This window comes from Typopeltis vanoorti, chromosome 19 (assembly GCF_054136105.1).
Source record: "Typopeltis vanoorti isolate ZY-2024b chromosome 19, IOZ_Tvanoo_1.0, whole genome shotgun sequence".
NCBI classification, from domain to species: Eukaryota; Metazoa; Arthropoda; class Arachnida; order Uropygi; family Thelyphonidae; genus Typopeltis; species Typopeltis vanoorti.
The window spans coordinates 44,486,624-44,503,498 of record NC_143567.1 but is presented as its reverse complement, the minus strand read 5'-3'; the positions used below and the strand labels follow the sequence as shown (position 1 = coordinate 44,503,498).

At 34.4% G+C, this 16,875-nt stretch overlaps 1 protein-coding gene across 4 annotated transcripts in view; it reads right to left on the bottom strand.

Annotated features, from left to right (window-relative positions):
• The window catches only part of obe (activating signal cointegrator 1 complex subunit obelus), a 596,544-nt gene that overhangs the window by 368,514 nt on the left and 211,155 nt on the right, over nucleotides 1–16,875 (bottom strand). For all 4 annotated transcript variants that reach the window (XM_090409638.1, XM_090409636.1, XM_090409637.1 and 1 more), the window contains 2 exons: nucleotides 14,180–14,314; nucleotides 3,286–3,477 (listed from right to left, as the gene is read on the bottom strand). In XM_090409638.1, coding sequence (XP_090265764.1) covers nucleotides 3,286–3,477; nucleotides 14,180–14,314 — 327 coding nt within the window. The remainder of the gene's footprint in view (nucleotides 1–3,285; nucleotides 3,478–14,179; nucleotides 14,315–16,875) is intronic.

Sequence of the window (16,875 nt, the reverse complement as noted above, 5' to 3'; positions counted from 1 at the left end):
CAAGGGCTAAATAATTCAGGATGGATGTGCTGGTGTGCGATGCACATCCACAGAATAGCAATTTCTGTTTTTGCATTTATTCCTGTTAAATACTCCCCTAATTGTTTGCTTTGCATGATTCCTAAAATTAAACATAATATACTAATGCTCATGAAGAGGAGATATTTCAATGTAAACATTTTATCATGTTTGTGTTAATAGCCCAGGTGTGGAGTCACAGATATGGACACCTTTGAGCCCTTTAAATAGATGTGCAGATGGCACAGTATGTTCCAGTGGTTTTAAATGGCCCAGAAGACAAGGCAGGGTCTGCGTTAAGACAACAGCACCCAGAGGTCGTTAGTTGCTGTGATTGGTTATCGCATGAAGCAATCCAATTGAATGTTGTCATTTGTCATGAGTTGCCATTTTTGTTTTCTTGGCTTCATCTGTTTTGACTACATGCAGTGTGAACTGATGTGTTTAGGACACTGATATAGACGAGTTTTTAATACATAATTTTCTATAAATAATTTATAAGTTTTTTGCTCATATTTACAATGGGAAACAGTGTTGACAATCTACTAAATGTTCCATTTTCTGCCAGAGCTTTCATGGATTGTATCATTGTAATTGAAGGAGGTTGGAACTTTTGCATAAATAAGTCAGTAAAACGAGGTATTTCAGCCTTTCTTTAGTTCAATCCAAAAATAATAATTTCCCAAATGATTACTTTTTCTGATTTCTATGTGTATTACATGCCTATATTTAAAAATCCCATCAAAATTCAAATTATCTGAGTCTCACTCTAACATATTCCAATGATAATCTAATCTCGCAACGATGCGTATACCCTTTGTGCTTTTCCCATAAACAAAACGCATGAGGCATAGCTATTGTTTGTTTGACCTTTATGCTTTCCATATTTAAAATTATATTAATTGATAAATTAAAATATTCAAAGTTATTCTACAATTAATTGTGCTGGACCAATTAAGATGAGCAGTGATGCACTATGCACTCTTAAAACTTTCATACATCAATATAAATGCAATCATACAGTCAAATTGATGTGAATTTTGTAGCGTGGGTTACATAAGCCACACAACAGCACACCCAACCTAAATGGGCAGGCACATGACGCCACTGGTACACACACACACACACACACGCGCGCACACAACACTAATGTGTCTAGTATTTGGCTAAACCTCACATGAGTGGATATTATAAAACGCACTGCCGTTTTTAATCAGACAAGTTGCATATCAGCAAGTCCATCTCAAGAAAGTAGTAAGACTTTTCTATTACAGATTTGATCAGATCATATGAATAAACTGTATATTTCTGAAATCAAATTAACCTTTTCCCTCTAAACAGTTTGAAAAATGAATGGTGATTAAAAGTATTAAAGAACTTTGACACATATCTCTGCAATAAATATTTAGTTTAATGTGAGGGCAGAAAAAATGCCATCTCAAATATAATTCCTCTTTTCTTATAGGTTAGACCAGATGTCAATGATCTTTTAAAGATGAAATAAAAAAGCTAAACCACACTATATCTGCCTAGAACCAAACATGCTGATATTTTACATATTAAAATAAACTGAACAGTAAAAAATTATGTTTATTATTAAAATGAAATGTGAAACAACATTAAAATTACTTCATGTTGTTTATTATTTTAACGGTATAATAGAACACAGAAACTAAGTAAATAATTAATTTATTCACTTGATGCTGATATTTCGCTGGTATTATAACCAGCATCTTCAGAGCACAAAAACACTGTTTGTCACAATACGCGAGACTAAAACAACATGGTGTACATTAACAAAATTGTAGCAGCAACACAAAGACTAGAGTCCTGATTTTGGCGCCCTTTATCTGAGAAAAAAAAAAAAAAAAAAAAAAAAAAAAAAAAATCTGGGAGACAGTCATATTAAGGAAAAACTAGCACTTTTCTAGGACTCTAGCAATATATGATAGCGTTTTTTTTTTTTTTTTTTTTTTTTTTTTTTTTCTCAGATAAAGGGCGCCAAAATCAGGACTCTAGTCTTTGTGTTGCTGCTACAATTTTGTTAATGTACACCATGTTGTCTTAGTCTCGCGTATTGTGACAAACAGTGTTTTTGTGCTCTGAAGATGCTGGTTATAATACCAGCGAAATATCAGCATCAAGTGAATAAATTAATTATTTACTTAGTTTCTGTGTTCTATTATACCGTTAAAATAATAAACAACATGTTCGACGAACACATAAGTCTGTCCACACGATTAAAATTACTTCAATAAAAGCAAATTACCCTTTTAATAACATTACACAATGTTTCTAAATCAGAATAACTTTTAAAACCAACTAATTTATCTCCCAAGTATTAAAAATACTTCAATAATTAAGTGAAAGATTTCTCGGGTTTTTTTAAATAATGAAATGGGAAGGAGGATGAACCACACTGACTGGTTGGATGGGCTGATCTTGAATTACAAACAAAACTAAAAAAAATGAATTAATAAAAATTAAAAACTACATTAAATTTTTTGCATATTCCCCATGTACTGATTACAATCAAAAACTACACAGCTATTCCCAGCAGTGTTATGATAAGAATGTGTTATGCTAATGAATGTGGGTAAAAAAAATTGGAGCAATGAGATGAACTTCATAGATTTTCACACACACACACACAAAATGGTTCTGAAAGGATGAGTCTCACTACTAACACTTGGAAACACTCAATATATTTTGTTTGCAGTTAATAGAACAGTAGTATAGAAAATTGGGTTGAGATGTATTAGTTACAATCAATACTAATTCTTTCGTAACTTTGCTTTTACTATTTCTCTAAATATGCAAAAAGATGGGGTAATATTGGTCTCATGCTTTTGCATATCACATCACAACACTGATATCTTCAAGAAATGGTTAAGTACCAAATGTACCAATGGTATAAATATATGGTATAAGTACCAATGGTTAAAAACCAAAGTTAATACCAAAGTCTTCTGATGTAAGTGCATAATTTATAGAATTTACACAGTTTACAGAATTCTCTTCAAAGAGTAACAAATACTAATATCAGAGAGTGCTGAAACATGCAGAGAAACCCTAAAAAATTTTTTTGAGGAGAAGGAGTTTCTACCTAGAGATCATTCTTTCTGTAGGAGAATTCACAATTATTCATATTCTTGCATAAGCTTAGGGCTTTGAAGCAAATATTCAGGGTTACAATGGATCTCCTGCAACAAATCACCTACACAAAGATTATATATAATAGTATTTAGTGTGCTGCTATAGTCTTACCTTAATTATAACTGCATGAGCAGGCAAGTTGACTCCCCAAGCTAATGTTGATGTGCATACTAAAACTTTTATTAATCCTTCACTGAAGTATTTTTCCACTAAATTTCTGTCAGTACGGAGCATTCCAGCATGATGAATGGCAAATCCATAGGAAAATAATTCTTGAAGATATTTATTACGAGATCTCATCATCTACAAATTGAAGGGCGTGAGAAAAAATAGTGAGATTAATTTTGCATACCTACCTTTTAATTCATATAAGTGATAGCGAAAAATTAAATGGTAGCGGTCCTTTTAGAAAGGAACATATTTCTAAACAATTCAATGCAAGTAATTTTTCATATAGAGAAAGTACTACTGAAATATAAAAGACTTTGCATTATGATTAATTTCACCAGGCCTTATAATGAGGATATAAAACAGTAAAGCAAAATAAATGTTTCAAAAATCCAACATTGATCTTCTTTTACCCCCCAAAATGACTCCATGTTCTAATGTTTTAAGAAGTTCAGTAGCTGAAATTCTGTACTTTATATTTTAATTGCAAGTATATTTTATATATTTTTAAATATTTTAATTAATATGAATAATATGTTTAGTACCACTAATTTTGTTTTTCTATTCCTGATTAATGTTAAATGCATCATTAATTACTGTACCAAATGTACCAAAAAAAAAGCAACTGACCACACCAAAGATTTCAAATACAGTGGTGAGTTATTATCAGATCTGAATCACTTGAGGTAGAAAGACTAGTAGGTTACCAGATCTGAATCTCTTGAGGTAGAAAGACTAGTAGGTTACATTATAGGTGTTGGAAATTACAGTCAAAGCAGGTAAGGCTACAAAGCCAGTATATTATGTCCATAAATGGCATGTGTTCTTCTGGATAATTCACCTTTTTTAAAGGATGAAAAAAAAAACTGAGTTTCTGAGAGGGGAAACCTTGTCACCTCATATGAGAAAAGCTAACTCCCCTTCAGATGAAAAAACCTTATAAAGGTTCTCTACATCTTAATCAGGATTCAAACCCAAGTTTTTAACAATCAAAACATCACTGATACTGACTGAGCTATGGAGGAATAGGTTAGGTTTGTAGTAGTCAAATTTTATAAAATCATGTGAAGAGAATCAAATGAGGAACAGAGTCCAGTACAAAATCAAAGGAGAAAGAAGTGTACATGTACATCATTTACAGGAAGTAACAAAGTGCAATTGAGTGCTAACATGTTGGCTTGAACTTTTCACGGATAAAACTGATAATTTCAAATAAGTTACTCAGTATCACCAAAATCAAGAAACATGTTTTCTTCTTCTTAATACAATAATAAGAAAAAAAGTTTCAGTGACTATACTATATCAAATAAGAATATAATAGTAACTGATTCATAACTAATTCAAAGTTGGTGCAAAAACCAATGGTGTCTAACTACTGATGTATCAACATCTCTGGTGTTGTGGTGAAGATTTTAGAGAAGTTGGTAAGAACTTGCATACAGAAATGGGTAGACAGACAAGCTATACTCTGTGATGAACAGCACAGGTTTCCAAAATGGAGGTCAAGTTTTAACAATTTGCTCATATTTTACAACAATGTTACAGCCGAGTTGGATAAAAGCCATGGATGTACTATGATACTGTTGAATTTTGCTAAGCCATTCGATAGGATACCAGATGAAAGACTGTTGCATAAACTGGAGAATGTGAGTTTGGAATATAAACTCTTAACTTCAATAAGTGGATGGTTGACAGACAGGTATCAAAAATTGGTATATAGTAGGTGTGAATTCGCTAGATTTAAGGTGATCAGTGGTGTACCCCAAGGTTCAGTCCTTGAACCATTGTTATTCAATCTGTACATTAATGACATTAGGAAGGATCTAATAGAAGATGTTCAATTGTTTGCCGATGATGCAAAGATAGATAGGGCAGTCCGAGATGTTCCTGATATTCAGCACTTAACAAAATGATTTGAATAGGCTGGAAATTTGGGCAAATGAAAATGCTGTCAGTTCAATGTTGGTTTGCACTTTGGCGTGATAGCATATATATTAGTAGGGTTATATACTACTACAAGAAACTGATGAGGCTTGGGATCTTAGCATAACTGTGGATATGAATTTCAAGTGCAAAGGTGAGAATAATTGTGATATCGAAGTACACCTTCACATGTAAGGATAAGGAAGTCACTTTGCCTCCTTACAAGGCACTGATAAGACAGCACTTGGACTATTGTCTGCAGATTTCATATCATGGGTTAGAAGGGGAGATAAAGAAGCTGTGGAAATGATGAAAAGAAGAGTTACAAAGATTATATGAGGATGGTCTGAAAGGTTCTCAGCCTCGACCACAGAAGGCAAGATTTTTTTTTTTCCCCTAAGTTGGTACATCTGTCATAAGCATCCATGTGAAATTGCAAGAGTCATTCTATCAATTCTTTGTTATAAAATTCTTTGTAAAAGAAGGTTTAATGCCAAAAGAAATTCATTTGAAGTTCATAAAAGTGTATGGGCACTCTTCTTTGTTTTCGACAATTAAAAAATTGGCTGCCGCGTTTAAACATGGCTGTACCAGCCTTGAAGATGATCCACGTGAAGGAATGTTCAAAAAGTGTAACAACATTAGAAATCATTGATCAAGTGCACGATATGGTATTGGATGATCACCGAGTCAAAATGCATGAAATTGCTGAGGCTATAGGCATTTCAAAAGAAGATGTAGGATATATTTTACATGAAGAATTGCTAATGAAAAGCTTTGCGTAAGATGGGTGCTGCGCTTGCTCACAGCAGATAAAAAACGCACTCACATGAAACTCTCTGTGTACAGTGCTTGGAGTGTTTTAACAAGAACAAAACTGATTTTGTGCATTGATTTATTACTATGGATGAGACTTGGATTCACTATTACACACCAGAATTCAAACAGCATTCAAAACTGTGGACAGAAGCCAGTTGTTCAGTTCCAAAGAAGATAAAGTGGATTCCATCAGCAGGAAAGGTCATGACATCGGTGTTTTGGGATGCTAAAGGCATTTTGTTTATTAATTATCTTGAAAAGGGTAAAACAATAACCGGGAAATATTATTCGGATCTTTTAACCAGACTAGATGAAAAAATTCATGAGAAAAAACCCAGTTTGCAGAAGAAAAAAATCATCTTTCATCAGGACAATGCACCTGCCCACAAAGGTATTTTGGCAATGGGAAAATTAAGGGATCTGCACTATGAATTGTTGGAACATCCATCCTATTCCCCAGATTTGGCTCCCTCTGACTTCTATCTCTTCCCAAAACTATTCCTCACTGTCAGCGTTTTTCTTTGAATCAAGAAGTGATTGCAGCTGTAGAGGGGTATTTTGCAGATCTTACTGAGAACCACTACAGGGTCGGGATAATAGTCCTGCAGCATCACTGGAATAAATGTATGTCTTAAAGGAGATTATGTTGAAAAATAAGTTTGAAATTATAAATTCGTTTTTTCATTGTTAGGCCAAGAACTTTTCAGACCACCCTCGTATTGGGATTATGGAATTTAGATTACGAAGACAGATTACGAGTAGGTGGACTATAGACTCTGGTTAACAAGAGAAAGAGAGGTAATCTGTCTATAAACTTCTGAATAGGTGTCATAAGACATCATCTGATGAAATTTTACATTATATATATATGGAAAGTGGGGAGAAAGATGATTTTTCTTTCTCAGAAAAAGCTAGATTTTTCTCTCATAGAGCAGTAAGTGAGAGGAATAGTTTGCCTGTTGAAGTAGTGAATGCATCTAGTGTGAATGAGTTAAGGGAAGGTATGATAGCCTAGTCTGGCTGATGTATAGCCTCCTTCAAAGAGTCCTTGACTCCCTGGAGACCTCAGATAATTTTTTTTTGAGAATAATTACACTTTTATTTTAATACCATGATACAAAAGCTTCATTGATGAGTACATCGTTTTTGTTATAGTAAGCAGAATTAATACATTTAATTATTAATAATAAGGTTTTTTTAACAAAATAGTTATTTAATCTTCATAAGTTATACATATCATTACAATATATACATTGCACATATGTGCAAAACAAATACTTGTTATTCATAATCCTATATAAAAACCATCACTTTATCTTCATCTTGCATACATTGTATGTTTTGCATACAACTAAGATATAGTTTTTACATTTTTTTCATCAATACAGGGATTAAGTGTACAATTCTGAATATATTTATTTTTTTTTATAAATATACATTTCACAGAGAGATGATTATCATAATTCAGGCTATTTACAGTTATATAGTTAACACATTGCAGTCTGTTCAAAGAGTTCAGTTCAGTGCTAAGTGAATAATATCAATATTAATAACAACTATGATAATGGTGATTACAAGATTTGATTAAGCTGTGCTGAGGCAGGCTAATCCCACTGACTTCAAAGCTAGGGTTAGCTTTTTATGAAGAGAGTGGGAATAGCATACACTATTTATGTTTGGTACTTTTTATGGATGTTTTAGGCATTGGATGCTGCATTTTGTGATTTGTGAAGTGTATATGAATGTTAATGCTATATGAACTGTGTTGGTATAGCTTCTACACTTTGCATTTTGATGTTCTGTATTAGGCTATGTGTTTTAAATGTAATAGATTGCTGAGTATCATGGGTATGAGATGTGATGTGATGTGAGTTCATTGCAGAACCATATGAGTTGCTGATGGGTTGTGTTATGCGATATGTATCTCTGTTGTTACAATAGGTGTTGTTGAAGCAATTCCTTCGTAACATTATGCAGCGTTTCAGGTTTTTAATGCTCAGGATTTTTTGTATTGAAATAAGCGGTTCAGTTATTGGCTGGTGTATATGAAATCTCCAAAGCACTGTTGAAACAATTTTCCTACATAATATTTCTAATTTGGTTGGATGGCTGTTGAAGTGTTTGCGCAGACTGTTATACCATGCTTCAATAGTGATTCGCAAATACTGTAATAAAAACCTCATATATCATAGTTGATATATGAGGGTTTTTTTTTACACTTGGAAGAGTCTTTCACTTGGAAGAGTTTTGCTGCAATGATGCGGAATTTGGTATGTAGGTATTCTATATGTTTTGTCCATTTAAGTCTCTGGCAACCTATTCCACTCATTCACCACTCTTCAAACAAAAAATCTAGTCCTCACATGTTTGCTAACTACACTCTTGCACAATTTCCAAGGCTGTTCTGAAAATTTTCCTTCAACCTTCAGTAATTTGTATGTCTCAATCATATCACCCTTTTCTGCCAGTCAACCAATTTCTGTAACCCACAAATCTTTAACCTATCTTCATAAGGTGCCTTCCACTATCTTGGTCCCTTGCCTCTGGATTCTCTCCACCTCCTTCTCATTTAAAAGAATCCCAGGTTATAAGATCTGGGCCTGGTAATCAAGATGGAATCTTACCCAGAGGCATAACAGCTAACACTGGGTCTGGAGAAAAAAAACTTACTGGGCCCCTCTGAAGTGAAAAAAAAAAAAAAAAAAAAAAAAAGGGTTTCCAAGCTGTTAAAAATCGTAGGCCTGGGGAATCTTATCTCCCCATTCTCTTTGGGCCTGGTCTAACCAAGGCCCTATTAAAGAAGTATAATAACCTGCTTATCTCTGCTCTTCAGGATGTTCTTCAGTAACCAAGTAATCCGAAGAGCTGTTTTAGCTACTTTTGCAATATGCCCTCTAAACTTCAACTCCCTATCCACTAACACCCCAAAATCCTTGGCTTTATTGATTTCCTGAAGTACAGTTACAGACATTTCACTGAACTCTAGGAACTCATGAATAAACTACTGTCTAGTATCTCTCCATCAACCACTTTCACCACTCACCAAGCAAAAAATCTAGTCGTCACATCCTTGCTAACTACACTCTTGCACAATTTCCAAGGATACATCTCCATCAACCTCTTATCCACTTCATCAACTTTATATCCATTCCCATGTGCTGTAATTTAATGATTAGAATTCCATGCAGTATTCTGTCAAAAGCTTTTGCAAAGTTCAGCAGTATGTAAATCCATTATCCAACTCACATGTCATTATATTATAAAAGGTAAGTTATCTTTAAAAATCATATTACTCTCTACATAGAATCCCGCTCCTGTCTACCCATTTCTGTACTTTTCCTCTTAACAAACTTCTCCAATACCTTGACCACGACCTGTAAGATGCTGATCAGTTGGTAATTTACTACTTCAGGAGCCTTGTTTATGCATTGGAACTATTTTTCCTTCTTTCCATCCCCATAGGACTAACCCATAGATGAAACTTAAATTAAACAATGTGGTCAAAAGCAGTGCCAATTCCCTAGCACCTGCTCATAAAATTCAAGCTGCTATACCATCTAATTCCATACTTTTATTCACATCAAGATTCTGTAATATGCTATGCATATCCAGTTCATTTACCTCAGTTTCCATATAAGCCTTTGCCTCTCTTGTTACTCTACCTGAATGATATACTCTTGCAAAGTGCTCACTTAGTAATTCTACTATTTTGTCTATTTCGATTACCTCCTTATCATTGGCATTCATTAAAATTATTCTCCCATTATCATTCTTCCTTTTTACTTGCAACATACTGAACGAACTCTCTGGAATTACCTTTGGACTATACTTTTGTTTCTTACCATACTGGTCATCCTTCTCTTTGAATTCCCTCCACACTTTTCTTTTTGTGACTTTTGCTTAATGATGCTATTCATCTATTTAATTCCCACTTGATTTATTCTCCAGACTCTAGTTATACATTCATTAAAATTACTATTTTATAATCATTCTTTCTTTTACTTGCAACATACCAAACAAACCCTCTGGGATTACCTTTGGCCGTCACTGCTAATTTCCTCTCATAATCTGACTTTGCCTTTCGTACCATAATAATCACTCCTCTGCTATTACTTCCCTCAATTACTCCTTTATCACCTCCCATACACTATCAACATCCAGCCCTTGTAGTTTCTAATGCCATCAAGCAATCTTCCAAGTTTGTCATACTTACAGCCCTGTAATTCTACATATACCCCCCCCCCCCTCTTAACTGAAAATTCCACACATTTAGCCACCTCCCAGGTCAAGACCATATGATCACTCTCACCAACTGGTGGGCAATGTAGTCATCTTGGTTATACAAGAATTCTCTGATGCAATTACTAGCTCTTGCACTCTTAAAAACCCCTGGTACATTCCATGACTTGCTATCTCAGGTAATTAATCCTTAGTGACTGCATAGGGTGGTTTAAGGCAGCATGTCACAATATGACGGTGCTGCCTTAAAACATAACAAAACACAAATAGCTGAATGTGGGGTCACAAATACAGACACCTTTGAGTCCTTTGAACAGACATGCAGATAGTGCAGGAGATCAAATTCTTAGCATTCCAGAGATTTTTAATGGCCCAGAAGGCAAAGACAGGGTGTGCACTGGGACAATAGCACCCACTACAGCCTCTTACATACAGGGTGTTCGGGATAAATTTGACAGTTTCGTAAGGAAAAAGAAAATCTTCTTTGTATCTATTAAATTTAATGAACTGACAAAAAACATTACAGGCAGAGTTAATTACAATACTATCAACAAGATTTACTCAAAATAACCACCATTAGCATCGATCACAGCTTCAATTCTGCTTCGGAACCTCGAACAAGCTGATGCTACAGTCTCCCTGGGAAGGGCCGCAAAAACTGTTTTAATTTTATCCATTAACTGGGCTTTTGTATTACTGGAAGTGCGATTGGTGTCTTTTTCAACTGCGCCCCATACAAAATAATCCATGGGGTTAAGGTCTGGGGAGTTTGGAGGCCAAACATTTGGACTGGTGAAGTCGTAGAAATTTTCAGACAACCATTTTTGACTTTTCCCAGAGGTGTGGCAAGGGGCCGAATCCTGCTGCCATACATACGGCCTACCATTGGCTACCCTTGTTATCCAGGGCTTGACTACAGTTAGCAACTCCACGAACAAAGCCCGAATTCCAATGCAGGGTTCTTCAACACCTGTTCCTGCAGATTTGCGAGGAATTCTGCTGTACGAACGCAATCAGATCGTCTGCTAGGGATCTTTCTTCTTGCTACATCCTCGTAGTCACCATTGCAAGTCTCTAGTTCATGCCTGATTGTTTTTACTGTATTCAGGGAGCATTGGGCAGCAGTCGTAATATCCTTATTTTGATGGCGGGCACGAATCATCATGATACAAGTTATTCTCTTCCATGATTCAGGTGGGTTCCAGCTATCCATCCTTTCTGACATCTTGTATATGAATGAAGAAGGGTCCAAACTTTTAAATGAAGAGAAGTGTGTGTTAATACATGTAACTTACGGAAAAATATAATTAATTATAAATATGTCAAATTTATCCCGAACACCCTGTATAACATAAGAGATTACAAAATCTATCACAAATTGATGCTGTGAGTAGGCAAGATTGTTTAAAGGTTTAGAATGTTTGAAAAGTTTGAGTTAGCCAAGGCACTAAAAGTTTACAATAAGAACAAAATAAATTGGATAATTTGTTAAGATACTGATGTTTTGCTGGATTTCCAAGTAGTAGCAGCAGCAGCAGAGCACAAACAACACTGTTGAATAAAAGTGAATTATTCAAATTCATACTGGTCATATTACATGGAAAAGAAAAATATTCAAATAACTAGATGGGATGCCCCTCACACAAAGCCAATTGTGTGAGGGGCATCCCATCTAGTTCCCATCCCATCCTCAGGAAAATCACCGTATTTGCCGGCGTATAAGATGCACCCCCTTTTTTATACACATTTTTTTGGAAAAACACTTTATCACTGAATATTATAATGAATTTACAGTTATTTTATATTTTCAAATATAAAATAATAAGTAGGTCTACTTTCAAATACCTAATTTAACTAATGACGAATCGATGAAATTAAATTTTTTCTTCATATTCAGCTGGCACCTTTTGTGATATTTTTGTTTTGGTCTGCATACATAGCTGGTTTCTCTTCATGAATCTTGAACGCCATGATGTTGATCCAGTAAAGTTGGCGATCCCTCTGTTAGTGGCTATCGCTTTCGCTTGATGAATAATCATTTTTGTAGACACTGAAAGTCCATCTTTTCTGTGGTCTAAAATCCAAGTATTCAGTTCTGCCTCAAGTTCTGGCCATTTTGCATTTCCACTTCGTAGGTTATGTTTACTGTGAGTTGCTACTCTTCCTGATCCCCCCCCCCCCCAAGTTCTTATCATTTTCTCAGTTGGGTGGCCCGAAATGCCTCTCTCCCTGTTTCCATGTTCTTTAGCATACGCAACCACACATAGCTTGTATGCAATATTGCAGCAATATCGATGTTTTTCAGCCATAATTTGCCAAGAAATTTAGAGAAAATTTAACGGCAGATCTGTGATTTAACAGCTGTGATCGTCAATGACAGCACATGCACATCCACTGAATTCTACGTAAGTGGAATGCTCTCACGCACACCGCAAGAAAGAAATCGCATAACTCGGAACAGAGAAAATTTCCACAAATGAAAGTAATAAAAAAACTGAGTATCGGCATATAAGACGCACCCTGTTTTACAGACTTATTTTCAAAGAAAAAAAGTGTGTCTTATATGCCGGCAAATACGGTAGATACAATTTAGTACATTTAAACAGCCAACATCTTAAAATACACTTCACTATAGAAAAACAATCAAATAACTGCCTGAAGTAGGGTCATGTTTTTTTTTTTGGTCTGTTTACAGAAAATACCACACAAACACACACACGTGCATGCATGTACACAAAAACACCCATTCAGAGCAATGTATCCTCATCACCCATTCGAGCAATGTATCCTTAAAACACTCTACAGAGATAGGGTTATTTGTTCCAATGACAGCTCTTGCCTCAGAACTTGATCATCTACACAATACTATAATGGCTATCATCACTGTAAAACAGATAAAATACTGCTTACTTTCATTCCTTTCTCTCTCTCTCTCTCTCTCCCTCCCTTGATATATATATATATAATTATGATCACTGCAAAACTATTTCTATCCTCTATAACAATGAAATATCTGAAAAGAGAGATAAAGTGTTAGATAAATATAATCTTCATACCTCTTAAAACCACACATCAAACTGATGACCCTTATTCATTCTTCAACAAACAGACAGACTGTATACTTTACCACATCAAGGACTGTATAAAAATTGCTTTGTGCTTGCAACTTAATCTACTTTGGACAGACAGGGAGATCTGTTAACATCACCTTGAAGAACTCACAAATACCTATGCTGCCAAAATTATGACATCACAACAGGCCATTTATTAGCCCCCCCCCCCCCTCCACACACACACACACAGAATTAAATCAAAGGTGATAACATACACAGACGATGTTACATATCTGAGAGACTATTTTACTATCTGTTTCTGTATTCAGCATATGAAAATTCCAAAACAGACGTTATGAACACAATGTAAATTCAACTTGCAATAATGAGTACAAATTAGCGCTGCTGCTATCGGCCTTCAGCTAAGACTTTTCCATAGTATGTTACAGCAGTGCTTAAGTGCTTTGTTTTCATTTTTTTTTATTACTCTGATATAAAATGGAAATGACTAACTTTTACATAAAGATAATTATTTCTTGCCATATGCTCCATTAATAGTTTTTTAAAAAATATCCAAGCTACAGGAAATTTTACTGAGATTCCAGCAGAGATCACAATATGTCACTTTCTATTGTTTCTAAAGAACACCATGTTTATCTTTCAAAATAGGACAAACAAATCAGAGTTTTTTTTTCAAGATAATTAAAATTAAAATTATTTGAATATTATACTTAAATACTTGAATGGTAAATGAAAAGGCATACTAAACAATTAAAATCATTAATAAATATAGTAATTAATACCTGCTTCTCTGCTGCACCATACTGTGGATTCTGTTCTGGTTGAAAGATATGAATATGTCCTCTATTTAAAGCTATATCTTTTAAAACAGTGGCAGTTCGGAGAGTAGCATTCCGAGCATGCACAAATACCATCACCTATAAAAATTTTATAAAGGATAACTATGTCATATTAGTAAAGAGTTACTCTTTGAGTAACTCTTTTCTAATATGGCTTGCAACAATTACATTTTGCAAAAATATTCATGATTACATACTGAGAATTAACTAAATTCTCAAATAATTTAAAATAATAACAAAAAAATTACATATCTCAAATAATGTGGTATTTTTAAGATGGAATTCATATATCAAACAGAATTTTTGCTTGTAAACGCTAATGTGATATTCTAAAATATAATTATTTGAAAGTTGTCACTTTAGTGCATTATATGTTATCAACTTTTCATGAGTTTCTTTCGAAACATTAGAAGATGTGTAATTAAACAAATAACCTTATATCTAATATTTTCCCTACCTCTTTTAAATAATTCAATTTAAAAGCATCTACTCGACTAATAAGGAATATCATAACCACTATTATGATATTCCTTGGATTTCAAAGGTGAATTTACATTCTCAATAATTAATACAATAATGCCAGCCGATTATCTTCTAAATTGTGGCCAGCCTCCTGAATTATCAGTAGTACCTGGTTCAATTTTTAATATGTGAGATGCTTTTTTTTTAAAATGAAATTATTTTTTATTCTTTAAGGTAAAAATAGTTGAGGAATAACTGGTTAAAATTAGTAGAATAGTGCTACTTCTAGCAGTATTTGCAGCATTTTACATTGTTTTCCTTCCTTAACATCCCATCCCTATCCATTATTTAAAATTTATTAGAGAACCTTAAAAAACATAAGAAACAATTGTACTCTAAATTTGGTCAAAATGGTTAAAAGATGTAATGATCTGTAAATATCTTTCAGATATTTACAGATAATTACATCTGTAAATGAAGAAGAAGATATCTCCCCCCATAGCTCATTTTAGCCTGATTGCACTAATTATTCAGGAGACCTTCAGGAACATAAGAAAGTTCCATTTGAAATTAGGTAAACAATGTAACCTGTACATGTGTCTACAGAAGAGAGGGGGAGGCAAACACATTTGGGACATTTTTTTGTTACTTTTTATAAGTGGTCCAGTTTTTTTTTAAGTTTTGATTTAGTGCTTCAAATCTGGTAGGCTGTGCCCTTTTGAATACCGCTATCAAATAAAAGTGGTAAGGTGAACCAAGAATATTCAATTTAGCAAGTTATAGTAGGTTAAATTTGGACATTAAAAGTTACTTTAAATAAGAGTATAATACTGTCCATAAAAGATATTTTTATTATATATTAAAAAAATCTTACCTGCAAATGCAATGTCAATCTTTCAGTGTAACGCTTACCCAACAGGGTGAGTGTTTTACGATATTTCTAAAATTTAAGTATTGTATTATATTTCTGAAATTCAAGTGTTATATGATATTTTCTTATGATGACTGAGTGGACTAAGAAAGAATGCATTAATAATTACTGTTTGCACAAAATGTGTTACGATTACACTTTTGCAAATGTTCCCAGCATTCTCTCTATGGGTCTATGATTCCATACAGATATACCAAGCAGCATTTTCATATTTTCATTTAAAAATTTAGACACATCAGGAAATTGTTTTCCCACCAATTTGTAGGCCTGTCATCATCTCAATCTTTGTACTTGAGAAATCTCGATCCAAATAGTGAAGTCACATTCCTAAGTGACATTAATGTCCACAACTCCAACTATCTTCCTTTTTTCCAACACTACTGACAAAGCTGAAAAGATGAGAAAGTATTTTCAATGAGCAATGACCAAATGCAAATCTTATCTCTAGTAACCCAAAAACCTGAAATCTCTCCACTCTCTCAATATCTTTGAGAAAGTGGAGGGGGGGGGGTATCTTTTATTAACCAGTTTTCTGCATAGATATACTGCAGAGGTCTCCTCTTCTCTTGATAACTCAGATTACAATCTGTGCATTTCCCCTATCAAGGAATGTCCTCCCTTCAGCAGTTACTAGAAAGGTACTAAGTGGGGACAACTTCTAAACACTTCTACTCTTTCTTTCCATTGTCTGATTATTGACCTCTTAATCTATCACTATCAATGAACACTTGCCATAAAAAGGTTTGGAGGAAGCAAGTTATAGCTCTTGACAATTTCAGAGTATCTGCTTATGTCTGGAATAAAGGACTACTCAGTAAATTACCATCCTTTGGTGTAATTACATTATTATTATTATTATTATTATTATTATTATTATTATTATTATTCAGGCCTCTATGGAGTCAAGAGACTCATCGAAGGAGGTCGCTCCTAGGAAACACAAAGTCTATCATACCACTCCTTGAACTCATTGACTGTTCTTGCTCTCACCACTCTATCAAGCAATGCATTCCACAGTTCTACCATCCTCCAAGCAAAGAAACCACTCCTCACCCTCTTGCTCACAGCTTCCTTTCATACTTTCCAGGGATGGCCCCTTGGTCATCGCTCCTTCCCACTGCTCCACCAAGCGAAAGAACTTCCCAGTGCCCACCCTGTAACTGCCTCTCAACAGTTTAAAAGTCTCGATCATATACCTCTCCTTCTTCTATCCACCAAACTCTGCAGTCCATGTTCACTCAGCTGA